Source organism: Tauraco erythrolophus, chromosome 6 (genome assembly GCF_009769465.1).
Source record: "Tauraco erythrolophus isolate bTauEry1 chromosome 6, bTauEry1.pri, whole genome shotgun sequence".
Taxonomy (NCBI): domain Eukaryota; kingdom Metazoa; phylum Chordata; class Aves; order Musophagiformes; family Musophagidae; genus Tauraco; species Tauraco erythrolophus.
In genome coordinates, this window is record NC_141470.1 from 26,526,049 (window position 1) to 26,539,361 (window position 13,313).

Below are 13,313 nucleotides of genomic sequence, written 5' to 3' on the forward strand. Positions count from 1 at the left end.
AAATACAGAAACACTACCTGAAAGCTACTAGACTGAGTCAGAAAAACTTAATTCTGCTCCCAACCTTCACCGCTGACTTGGCATGAACTTGGGAAAATAGCTTCCTATTCCTATACCTCTACCATCCATCCCTATTCCGCTTGTTTTAGCTAATGGATTTTAGCATGTATATAGTATGTGGTTATCCTAGCCATAGTGAGGCTACAAATCTCAGATAAAAGAAACTATCTACCTTCTGCAATATGCATACATGTGTTTTCCACGCCCGTATGCACAAAGCATATTACGCAACACGCGTGCACAAAAACCTGGGTTGTTTAATCTGCTTTTGTTGTGTAGGATTTATTTTTCCCCTTTAGGAGAAGCATGTATCTGAAATTTGATGCAACCTCTTTACATTTCTCTGCAATAACTTACTAATTCGTGGAATCACAGAGGATGTTAAAAGAGCATAATGCTTTAAGAGCAGTCTTCAGTTTCACTGTCTGTTCTTGTGGAAAAAGTACCCAGTTTAACAGTGTATTACTTCAGAGATCACAGGTTCTGTTATCACAAAGGAATCTACTTACCTTCTTGCACATACTGTAGATCATTTCAAGATATTTTGTGTCTGACAGAAGCGTATCTGTATCAACAGTAACATAATTATGCAAGAGAGGCATCATGTCTGTATTAAAAGAAGAACGATCACAGTTAGATATTGTTTGTATGTTTTATTAGACGAGCTGTTAAAATCAGGTTGAAATCTATATATTAATAAGTTAATTACAGATCTTGCTTAATGTTTGTCAAGACAAGCTTGCATCTAGTCACAGATGTCTTAGCAAAACAAGTTTGGTTGCAGCAACGCCAGAATAAAATACTTCAAGCATAACCTCACTTCAGTGTTCTCCTAACATTCCAATCAAGATGCAATTCATTGGATGGTTGAAATCACATATACAAAACCACTTGGCTGATTTATTTTGTATTACTTACCAGTAAAATAATCAAAGCCATCCTGCTGAAAGACTTCAAAAACAAGAGGAAGAAGCTGCCACATTTGTGCAGAAACTTGTTGACAGGTCAGACTATGAGCCAAGGAAAAGATCTCCTCATAGAACTCTAAAACAAACAGAATCTAGGTAAATTTAATACCAATCTCATACACTTGAAAAAATAAGCCAACAAAAGGACAGATACCTAATACATGCTGCTGCAAAACTGTTCCAATCACTTGCAAACAGATCCCTTCCAGCTGCTGGGTAATCTAAAAAAAAAAAAAAAAAAAAGGGATTTATGTCTGTTTTCAGTACTTTGGAGTTGAAATTAAACACATTTTAAATAAAATCACTCAAAGCAGTTTCCATTTAGACAATACAGTCTTCCAAAAACAACTCAAAATTTCCCACGTTTTATAGCACTAAATGTATAAAAGCAGCACTCTCAGCTAAGGATTTGTAAGATAGCTTTTAATACAAGGTGATTTTAGAATATTCTTTGAGTATTGGAAGAATCTCATCATGGGGTATCCTTTAAAAAGAAAAGCTTGACAGTAACACTATGCAGCAGTTCAGTCCCATTAAAATACAGTAAGTAAATGTATATATCAAAGCAGTAAGCAATGCAAGTTGCAGAAGTACTTGCTTTTCTGGAAAAGTGACATTTCAAAAAACAAAGCAAAAACAAAACGAATACCAAACCGCCTCCTAAACCTAGCTTAAGATGTTCATATGGACAACCAGTCTGAATGCTGCTCTATAGATTCAGATACTCTTCCCAATTAGTATTTATTAGTCCTTGGAACAGCTAACAAAACAGTCATTAACCTGTTTAGGGCACTTACCTTGCACAGGGACAAATAAGGTTTGAGTTTCTGATCTTAGCTATGCAGAACAGGATTTGAAACTAACCAGCTAAATACTTTATCTCTTGAAACACTAGTCACCCTGTGTGAGATGTCTCTAAATATAAATGTTTACTGATCAACCTTTTATCATTTAGTTTCTGAGGACTAGCATATTGTTACACAAACTTTTTATTTAGATGGCAAGAATTTGCTGACAAACACAAGTACATGAAAAGCTTACTGAGCAGCTTTAGCAACAAGTAAATGAGCCAAACTGGTCCTTAGTTTATTGTATGGCACCACTGGATTCCAACCTTGGGCATTCAGAAATTGTATTACGCTGCTTCCTCAGTATAAGTCTCCAGAGCTCTGAGAGTACAAATTATTACTGAAGTGCTTAGTCACTAAAAAACTATAATGTATTTATCAAAAAACAGTAGCTGACTTTGTCAAGAAGGTTTTTAATCACCAATAGCGTCTTTTGAACAAGCTGTACTCTGGACAGAAGTTAGTCCATTCAGTAAAACAAAACTAAATAACAAAAAGTTTTCATCACACTTTCTACAGTGCAGATTAGGCAGGTAAACAAAACTATCACTTAACACAGCCACAACAGCTGTATTTTCAGACATTGATTTGTTGCAGAAAGCAAACTAAGTCAGCAGAGTCAATGTTCAAAGCTAACTGAAGTTTTCTGTTTTCTCTGAAGGGCAGATCTCATCAAATCAGATGAGTTTTTCCAGCTGAGCTGACAAGAGTTCCATCTGTTAAAGACAAGTTGCTTCCACCTATCTGAACAAGAACCTGGATTCTTATGGGAAATGCTGTGGCAACATTTATGCTCTATTACTACACATATTGTGATAGAAACGTGACCCACTCTGTTATGACATTGTTGCATGGTAAGTGCTTCGCTGTTTTCTGTTTTAAGATGGTTTTGGCTGAAATGACAGTTTTTCAGATAACAATGTCAGGAACGCTGGAACTACAAAAGACTTTCAGTGTCTTAGACAAAACATATTAGCTTTAAAGTAATTTTTACTTACTTCCTTGTGATCTTCAACTACACTGAGAAGTGTATCTATAGTATTCAAGATTCCCATTGCTGTCACTGCTTTGTCATCACTGCCCTCTTCATCTGGTCCAGTCTGGATCACCTGGTTAAATGTCATTGCCTGCACGAAACAGCAAAACAACACACAAATATGTCATTTAATGAAGATGCTCTTGGCGACAAAGAACAATTGTGCAAGTCTGGTATTCTACAGATTTAAGAAGGACTTCTGCTAAGAAAACGTGTATGAATATCAGAAGGTGACTGCTCCATTCCAGAGTTTCTTTCCAAGATTGATAAAATTTGAATGTTAAGCCATTTGAGCCTTTATCCATTCATGAATAAAAAGATATAAATGACATTACTTTCCATGCAAAAGAATACATTTTCTACGGGTAAGTTTTTCCTGACACGAGGTTTAATTAGTAGCTGAACTAGACTGGACCACTTTGCAGGCATTCCCAGAGAGGACATGCAAACAATTTAGTTTTAAATCCAAGGCAAGGGCCATTAATAAGGAAGCGCTGAGCTGACCTCTGCTTTTTAAACTATTAGTACAACTTGCTAGATACAGCAATTCAAGCTCTGAATTTCCCCTGCAGATTCAATTTTATTTTCACATTACATACAACATAACATTATTTTCACACCACATCTTTCATTAAAAATCTTCTCTTTAATTTCCCGTTTTAAAACAGAAAACCTAAGTAACATTGTGAAGACTACCTGAAATGCGCTACCAAAATTCATTATTAACAGTATCAGTAGAAAATACGTACAAAGATTTCTCAAACATTTCTACAATCGTTCCTAGAAATTTCCATTTAGTTCAAGTTTTGAAGCCACTTTTGAGAAAAAACAGTCTAAATATAGAAGAAAATTACTTTTATCAATAACACTTAAGCAGACTGGGATAATGACAGCTATTGACTGATGGACCACTATGTTAATTTTAAATACCAATCTTTCACATATTAAACATCTTCCTAAGTCACCAGAAAGTCTTACCAAGTGCTGTGTCATTTCTACTGCAATTGGGGTAACTTCTTCACTATATTCACAGATCATCTTCTGAATCACATTAGTAAGATCATCATTTTCAGTCTCTCTTATAATATGAAGTAAAGCTTGCATTACAGGTCTAATGAACGGAGTAATATATTCTTTAGCTGTAAATTAAGTGGACATATTTGAATCGACGTTCTTACAAAACTACAGTATAAAAAAAATCAACATATACTTTATTAATATTTAGTGCTTTGGCATTAATATGCCAAAACCATGGGTAGTATAAATCACTACAACGATACTAACATTCAGAACAATTTTAAAAATAAAAACGTATACCAAGACGATCACAACTGAAGTATGAAAATCAGAATTCAGTCTTTATGCAAACTTTAATTGAACAGGAATGGGTACATAACACATTTTTGTCAAATTAGCCAAAGTATTTGACATGGAATTTGTTTGCTTTGTGGGTTTTATGCCAGCTTCAGAAATACTAAGCAACATTAAGCCTGTCAGGATAAAGACAACTTTTTTTAAAAAATAAATTTGAACACAAATGAACGTATGCTAAGACAGATACACTTATATTGCCACCGTATTTGATTCAATGATTAGGTGCTGTAAAACTCTATTTATTGTATCATGAAATTGTGGTAATGTTATTTATAAAAAAAAAAAGTAAAATTTTCCAGGTGGAAAATTAGAATAAGCAATTAAAAATTATGATTGCAAGAAGTAAATTAACATCAGGAAAGAAGAGAACAAGTCTCCCTGAATATCAATGCCTATTCCATTAAAGCTTGCTGTAGCACTAAAGAAAAAAAGAGGGCTACCTTTCTCTTGATTACTGATCAGAACTTGAAGGGCTATTGCAGCTTCCACTTTCACAGGCATTTCCCTATCATCTATCAGACATCGTCTTGTGAGTTCTAAGGCTGTCTGGAGATTCTGGTCACTCTTAAATTTGACTTCACAAAAATAGTGAAGAACCCAACAAGCCTGAAAAAAAGACATTGAACAAATTCAGAGTTACAAAGCCTGAAACAAAACAGGATTATCAACTACTTGTATACCTATAACCTACACAACTTACTAAATCTGAAGTACAACTACTGTTGAATAAAGGCGCTGTGAAACTTAACAGATGAAGGTGTTTGAGAGTGTGGAGGCTGGCCAGTGGGAGGCTTGTCTTTCAGACATCACTAGACCAGTACTATGATCTCAAGTTCATCTTTGGCCACAGGTTTTGTGTGAGCAGTACAGTCCAAATGCAAAACACAAATAGACCATACTACCAGACACAGATGGAAAACTATGCACACAATTCTGCAGCCATTTTAAAACTACACAGCACCTATCTATAACCGCACACAAAGACTGGTACCAATCTCTGAAATAAGCATAGAGCTGATTACAGAAAAGGTGCAGAAAGGAGCGGATTTGTTAGAGTGAAAAACTTAAAGAATATTCCTGCACTTTTCAGTTGGAACAGACAGTGTATCTTAACAGTAAATGTTACACTTTCTTACCCGTGCTCTCATGTAACCCAGCTCACTGCTGAAAAGAGGGAACACGTGATTCTGCAACATATATTCCATCTGGTCTTTATATATCTTCTTCTGTCAGAACATGAACACATCAGTTTAAAATTTATATAAAAATGCATTTCTAATCCAGTAAAAAAGTGTCACATATGAAAGTGTGGATAGCATAACAAAACCCTCAGACTTTTACCCTATTAAAGTCTGTTAAGAAACAATGAAATCCCATATTAGTAATTCAACTTAGATCCTTGTCCTGGTTTTAGCTGGGACAGAGTTAGCTCTTCTTTTTAGCAGCTAGAAGAGCTCCGTGTTTTGGTTTTACCCAGAGGCTCGCTCTGAGAAGAATGCTGATAGCAAGCTGATGTTTGTAGTTGGCACTGAGGTCTCAAGGACTTTTCAGCTGCCGTGTTCTTGCCAGTGTGCAGGAGCACAACAGGATAGGGGGGAGCATGGCCAGGACGGGGAGTCCATGACTCTCCTTACGATTTGTACTTGGATTTAGGATTGAGGCCAAACTGGCCAATTAGTATTCCATATCATGCAGCGTCACGCCCAGTATAAAAGTGAGGGTCAGCCGGAAAGAAGGGCCTTTTGCCCTTCCGGGACTCTCACTTTTGGACTCTCAGAGTGCTCTCTCTCTCTCTCTCGCTCTCTATTTCGGGCCTCCCGTTCATCCGGGATTGCGGTATCGGGATTTATCTGTTTCGGGATTGCAGCTTTGGGAAGAGACGGGCCTTGGTCAAGGGGTGGTGAGCAATTGCACCGTACATCACTCGTCTGTATATATTTATCCTTGTACATATCCGTATACATATATATTGGTAGCGGTAGTAGTAAATTGTTCTTATCTCAACCCACGGGTCTCTTTTCTTTTTCTTCTTTGATTCTCTCCCTCATCCCTGGGGCTGGGGAAGGGTGAGCGAGCGACTGTGTAGGGTTTGGTTGCCGGAGCGGCCTAACCCATGACAATCCTACATGGACTTTTATAATTTTCAGTCAAAATAGTGACACTTTTTTCCTGTTATTTTTTGACTCCTAGAGACATCTTTTGCTTGGCAGTACATTACTCTGATATCAAAAGCAAAAGTAGTCAGGGAAACTTTACAGAGCCAAGGTGTAAGTATGAGTTCATGCCCTGCACCTTTTTTGCTACCGTTCTAACTGAGGAAGGTTGCTAATTTCACTTTATTTCCTCTGTTCTATACACAGAAAAGACCTCATTAAATCAACAGCTTCTCACTGAATGGATTTTTTTTCCTTCCTTTCATAAAAAAAAGGAATGTAGTTAAGTGTAGCGCAGGAAATAGTGTAGTAATTCTTACTAGAAGCAGAGAACTTAAAGGAACTTAAAACAATAATCTGAACTTGAACATGACCTAATACAACTTGTGCAATTAAGCAGACAAAAAAAACCCCAAAACAATTAAGTTCAACAGCTTTAAAAAAAACGGCAGTGATTCCAAAATTTGTAAACTCAAAGAGCTATTCTCATGTCTTCTAAGAGGGGAGGGTGGGAGGGGTGGAGAAATCAAAAGAACCACCACATTTATTATGCTTACTTTTAGAAGAATTTCAGCCAAAGAGCCGATCATATGTAAAGCACCATCTTTCTTACGAGGGTCAGCATTTGGCTCCGTAAGGATCTGATAACAAAAGCCCATCGTCTTCTGCAAGACCTAGATTACATGTAAGGTTAGTCAAAGTATTTCAATCAATCGTCTCAGATACCATGATCAGTGCTCTGAAATGCTTAAATCTCTAATAACCTGCTTCGAGTCTGGAATTTGGACAGTGTTTTTTATCTTTGATATAAACACACAACATTTTTGATAGCTAGGTCCTAGGGGAATTGGCAAATACAAAAAAACCCACAAATAGATCACTGAAAAATAAATTTGAGATAAATGATAAATTTTAGTATACTATGATATAACCGAGAACATATAAACACAGAGAACTAATAAAAGTAAAACTTTTATTAGTAGTTCTTTCAGCAAACAGAGACTATAAGCTAAATTTAGCTAAAGTATTCAAATTAAATCCTTAAATAGCTTACCTCTTTCCTTTTACTACATGATGTAAACAATAACGTCTGAGCAGCAGTTGTTGGAGAAATGAAGTCTTCAAATACATCTATTAAATAAACATGTAACAGCTACAAATTTTGGTCCTTTACTATAGTTCACAATTGTAATGTAACCTAATGATTTAATATGAAACAAAAGAGCAACAATTTTCCTTTTTTTTTTCCAGGTGGTTAATCATGATTTCTTACTACAGATATTGCAAGACCAAACAACAGTAACAGATGGCTGGAGATTCTTGATACACGTTTCGCCTTTTTCATGATCACTAGCTCTACATGACTAATTTGAAATCGTATGTCTTTCTTATTTTTAAGGTAAATCTTTTGTAAGGGTAGAAGCAGACACAGTGGTCAATTTCTGACATGTTATTTGCTGTACATGCAAGCACATATCATTGAGTTAAAAATGCTTCGTTTCTTATTTCTCTGCTAAAGAGGATTATCAGAACCTTGTGTAATACCTGTACTGTTTACAGGTCTGCCTCTGACTTGAGGGATAAGGAATTCCCAAACCCATCAAGATGCCTTGTTCTAGCTGCATAAAAGCCCTAGTGGTAGGAAGAATTTGTTCAAGAAGCCTGAAGTATCTTCTTTCTTCTCCAGCCTGAAAGGACTGCATAGACTTATAGTAAACCCCAACAGCAAAGTAGCAAGCCACAGGAGGTGAAATTAGACAAGTCTGCAATGCTAGGCTTAATTCGTAATGTTTCATTTACCATTACGGTAAATCTGTTCTGAGCTGTGCCATACGTGAAATTCCTTAAGATCATAAAAACTCCAGGGCCTGAAATATTAGCTGTTGTAAAGCATAAACTTTTAATAACATTGAACTTACGCAATTATTGTTGGCAAGACCTGGACTGTTTGACTTTTCTAACAAAAATCTTGTAACTGTCAAAATTAGCTATCCTTTCAAGTGCAGAAACACCTGTGTCATTGTTGACTGTTGTATGTTATCTGTCATTTCCACCAGTATATCCAAAAGTTAACTATATGACGTTGTATTATTTAAAAAATACAAACTGTTTTTCTCTTTTCTTTCAAAGATTAAAGCCATCTCTATTTTCATAACAAAATATAAAAATCCCATCTTTGTGTGAAGACGTATTTTAATACGAGTAGATTTCAAATTCTCACCAAATTTCATGCGAATGTATTCATATGGATCTTCTTGCCAAAGCTCTTCATCAGCATCTGTATAGCACATCAATGGAAAAATAACATCTTGGATAATTCCCTGTAATAAAAAAAAAAGTTGAAAACAGGCTAGTATTACTAAATCAATCTCTATATTCTGTCCTGTATTTCACAGATTTTGTCCATCCTGTCACTTCCCATACAAAATGGTAACATTCTATAACTATTTGGACACAGTGGATTTTATGCGCTACCTTACATAAAAGGGATCTTTTAACTTCAGGTAGAGCTATGATACAGCACAAGCTATTAGATTTGCTTTGGATAACGGTATGTGGAGATGAGTCAATGCCGTAAATTCAGTAGTTTTCATCACCTCCGAATTTGTTGCGTTGCTGTGTTACACCGTAGTCCTTCATATATTAAAGCTCAAACCACTGACAGCAAAAAAAGCAATTAGCTAGCTCTGCTCTTGTATCAAGGTGTTTTGCTTCACCAGACAAGCCCAAACTCTTTCCAGCAGCAATTTGTAACAGAGGTCCCTAAAACTTTAATTCTAGCAAGGCCAGAAACTCTGTGTAACAGATTGACTAACGTATTACTGAGTCATCTAAGTATCAAACCCAGAAAATGGTTTACTTGAATATGAGGCTTCAGATTCTTCCAGGTGACTGCATGTGACACTCCTTGATTGATGTAATTCAGTGTTTGCTGAAGAACTCTAGGAGCCATGTACTGCTTTTCCTTGTATTGATACAACACCTTCAGCAACACCTAGAAAAACGAGATCTCGTAAATAGCTTATATTGAGCACAGATCATTTTAACCTGAAGAATTCCACCCTCTCTCACAATCCTACATAAAACCCCCATCTAAACTCCACAACAAAAAAAAAAATCTGTTGACTCAGATTAAAATGGGTACTGACTAATCCTTCTACTAAATGTCATTGTTAATTTTATAAGGCAATTTGCAACTTATATCAGGTGCTGCACATCTTTTAAACACACAATCCTTTAAAAAAACAAAACATGCATGCTAATTCATCACAAACATCGCCCAGGGGACCTTTCCCTATGTGATTTATTAGGTTTATTATTCCATTTTGCCACTTTTTGGAGGTGGAAATTGATGCCTAAACACTGGATTGGTACAATGCTCTACACTCAGGAAGTCTTCTGATTCTTGCCTATGTGCAGCCTTACAGCAATGATGCTGCATGAGGAATGTATGTGTATGAAGAAGGATGAACTAGCCTCTCTCCCCTTTGCATTCTGGCCTCAATTCTTCTCTTGAGGTGGCATTCAGAACTATTCACAGAGATTTATGTTTGTTATCCATGGCTCTCCACAAATAAGGACATGAAATGGTCATGGGACCATTATTAGTACTTAAATTCCAGCTCACTGGGAAATTTGGTATTGGTAATGCAAGGGGATGTTTCCTTGTAGCCCAATCCAGGTCAGTGGCAACACTACACCTTCAGGAGCAGCAGCACCAATTGGAGAGAAATGACAAATTCCATTTCCAGGGTTTCATTTAATTCTTCACATAAAACAATGTTGAAAAAAGCCTAAAACTGAAGGAACTGAAAAGATATCTATCAATATGTAATACCACCAAGGAAACAGTGTGGGAAAATGAGATTCGTTATTTTGAAAATTAATTACATTGATAACATTTACTACACAACCACTGAAGCATTTCTCCCAAGGGAGATGCGTTGCACTTGAGTTTAAAGAGGATGCATTCCTTCACCAGGAAATTCATAGCTTCACAAACGGTTTTATGCTCTAGATACATTATCAGTCTCAAAGTTTAACTGTTCATGTTTAAAAGCCTCCTGGACTCAAGAAAGAAATTAGTGGTTGCCCCCCTCGCTTGAGTACAAGGCTTTAGTGGCATTAGATATTGACTTAGGAAAGGAAAAAGAGAGCAAATGCTCAGACTTGCAGCTGTTTCGAGGATTATCAAAAAACACGTCGGTCAAAATTCCTTTTTAGTCTCTTTTGAACTAACGAAAAGAGTGACAGATGTTTGTAAGTTCCAAAATCAGTAAAACATAGTGCATGGGAAGACTAACATGCTTTTTGAAGTTAGAACAATTAAGGCGACTGTTAGTCATTAAAAAGAGTCTAACAAACTGATAACAAAATTGATTAAACATGTAAGCAATTCTGCAACATATTTTACTTCCTTGACGGTATGCCTTAAATACAGTCTTTCCAGAAGTAACTGGAAAACTAATGAAGACTGGGATTTCTCACGGTTTTACAGACTACATGACATTCTAAGATTGGCTTCCTTTATAAATTCCAACACAAGCAACAACGAAATGACCATCACTGTATTAACGTTATATACTGAACTTTCATAATACATGAATCTGAGATAAGATAGGCTCCATGACCTAAGTCAGTAAGGATGAAATTTGATTCAAAGAAAATATAAAGAAAAAACACAAAGTATTTTGCTGAACTGTTGAAATTTATCTTTTCAAAGACTTATTTTGCCCATACAGTCTTTTGTCAGAACTTCATTTTATCTTTGAAGTGCAAAGCAACCAGTAACATCTTAAAGAACATGTAATAATTATCTGTCTGAAGGGCATGTAGTGATAGGACATGGGGAAATGGATTTAAACTGAAAGAGGGCAGATTTAGATTGGATATAAGGAAGAATTTTTTCACTCAGAGGGTGGTGAGGCACTGGAACAGGTTGCTCAGAGAAGTTGTAGATGCCCCATCCCTGCAAGTGTTCAAGGTCAGGTTGGATGAGGCTTTGGGCAACTTGGTGTAGTGGAGCGTTTCCCTGCCCACGGCAGGGGGTTGGAACTAGATGATCTTTGAGGTCCCTTCCAACCCAAACCATTCTATGATTCTATGACAGATGAGCACCTCAGAAGGTGACACTGACTCCACTTGTCTGAGTAGAACGTTGGGACATATTTCCTAAAACTCTATGTGACAAATGTTCTTTTCCCTTTCAATACCTTGGATGACCTTCCAAAAAAACATATATTCAGGAGATACCTTCCCTACTTTTCCTCTTTTAGGGTCCTGTAAGTCATTATACTTTCATTAGAAATGAAAACTAAGAAAACTTAAACTGAAATATGAACTTATGAACTGTTTTTCTCCTGATGAAAATAAAGGCTTTGAAGAAAACATTCCACTCCCTGACGTTTTCATAAATGAAGTCTACTTACGTTTACAAACTAATTGCTTTAATATAAACAGATTTATGAGCCAATACAACAAAATTTTACCAAAACCTACTTTAAGCTTTTTTATAAAGAAACTTGTTTCAAAAGAACAGAAGTCAGCAGTACAGCCAGGAGCTGAGAATCAGATCAAAAAATTTCCCAATATTCATGGGAATTTTCTTCCTAGTTCAAAAAATTCAAATTACCGACTTGAAACACACACACACACACTGTAAGAGAGGCAGATGACAATTACTGCCCCACCAATCCATTCTGTCCCTTCAGGAAAACCTGTAGGTTGCTGCCATATGGCAGGACTATTTGAATCATGAAGTTACGCCACTACAGGTAAATCAAGGATAGCTTGGCATAGTATTAATACATCAGGCCAGAAGCAGCTATAGTCCAGAAGATGCTTGTGATAGTTTGATGTGTGGGGAGAGGATTAATATCTAAGAGAAGACAACCACAACGACCGGGTCAGCAAAGATGGAGCAGGAGGAGGTGTGCTGGAGCTGAGGCTTCCCTTGCAAATCGGTGTGAGATGGCAGGCGGCCCCCCTGCAGCCAGGGTGTACTCGGCGGAGCAGCGACCCACTCGCGGCCTGTGGAGAAACCCACGTCGGGAAGGAGATGCCTGAGCCCAGGAGAGGTCGTGGAGCAGGGGATGCGCGACCAGGTACTGTTGATAATGGGGCATGGAATGCACGACGAGGTCGTGGAGGCATCTGGAGACCGTGGGACGACCCACGCCGACGCGAGTGGCAGCAGCTCCCTAAGAGGCCGAGACTGGTAAAGCCCGAACTGGTGCGATCCATGGGGAGGATTGCAATCCTGCGGGCAGGACTTACTTTGGAAAAGTTTGGGGACTTTTTCTTTGTGAGTAGGGGATCCACCGAAGCAAGGGAAAAATGGTGTAAAGACTCCTCCTCCTTTAAGAAAGGAGCGGCAGTGAACAACATGGATGAACTGACCTGTACTCCCCCATTCCCTGTCTCCCTGCGCCGCTGGGGGGAAGGCAGAGCCACGAACGAAAGGAAAATAGGGGGTGGGGAGGTGTTGTTTTAAGATCGGGCCTTGTTTTCTCTTTCTCCTCTCAAGTAACCGGTTTTGTTCCCTTTTGTCTTTTGTTTAGTAACTGTTAATAAATTGTTTTGTTTTTTTTATGAAGAAAGCCTGAGTCATGTTTTGCCCGAGACCATGGTTGGTGGGTGCTCCCTTTTCGGTTCTTGTCTCGACCCTCAGTCCAAAAAAAAACCACGACAATGCTTAACAGACCCTGTAGAAGTGCCAAGCCCCAGACAGAGAGATGAGTAGAAAGTGATCATCAGACTCACCTGTTTGTAAGTGAGCCTCTGCTTGATTAGGCTTTTGCAGAAGGCTAGAAAGCTTACTATTTACTAACTTTGAGTCAAAAGAACTACATCAGAGTCAAAAGGGTAAGATGAT

General features: G+C 37.6%; 1 protein-coding gene and 1 non-coding gene across 2 annotated transcripts in view; both read right to left on the reverse strand.

The window, feature by feature from the left end:
• The window catches only part of IPO7 (importin 7), a 45,275-nt gene that overhangs the window by 11,671 nt on the left and 20,291 nt on the right, over positions 1-13,313 (reverse strand). Inside the window, exons 9-19 of the mRNA XM_086614157.1 lie at positions 9,300-9,434; positions 8,661-8,760; positions 7,494-7,570; positions 6,997-7,113; positions 5,423-5,512; positions 4,727-4,892; positions 3,891-4,051; positions 2,875-3,003; positions 1,183-1,249; positions 979-1,104; positions 570-667 (exon numbers count right to left, since the gene is read on the reverse strand). Coding sequence (XP_086470283.1) covers positions 570-667; positions 979-1,104; positions 1,183-1,249; positions 2,875-3,003; positions 3,891-4,051; positions 4,727-4,892; positions 5,423-5,512; positions 6,997-7,113; positions 7,494-7,570; positions 8,661-8,760; positions 9,300-9,434 — 1,266 coding nt within the window. The remainder of the gene's footprint in view (positions 1-569; positions 668-978; positions 1,105-1,182; positions 1,250-2,874; positions 3,004-3,890; positions 4,052-4,726; positions 4,893-5,422; positions 5,513-6,996; positions 7,114-7,493; positions 7,571-8,660; positions 8,761-9,299; positions 9,435-13,313) is intronic.
• Positions 5,042-5,223, reverse strand: LOC147528550 (small nucleolar RNA SNORA23). The gene has a single exon (XR_015222236.1). It is a non-coding gene; the product is annotated as a small nucleolar RNA SNORA23 (small nucleolar RNA).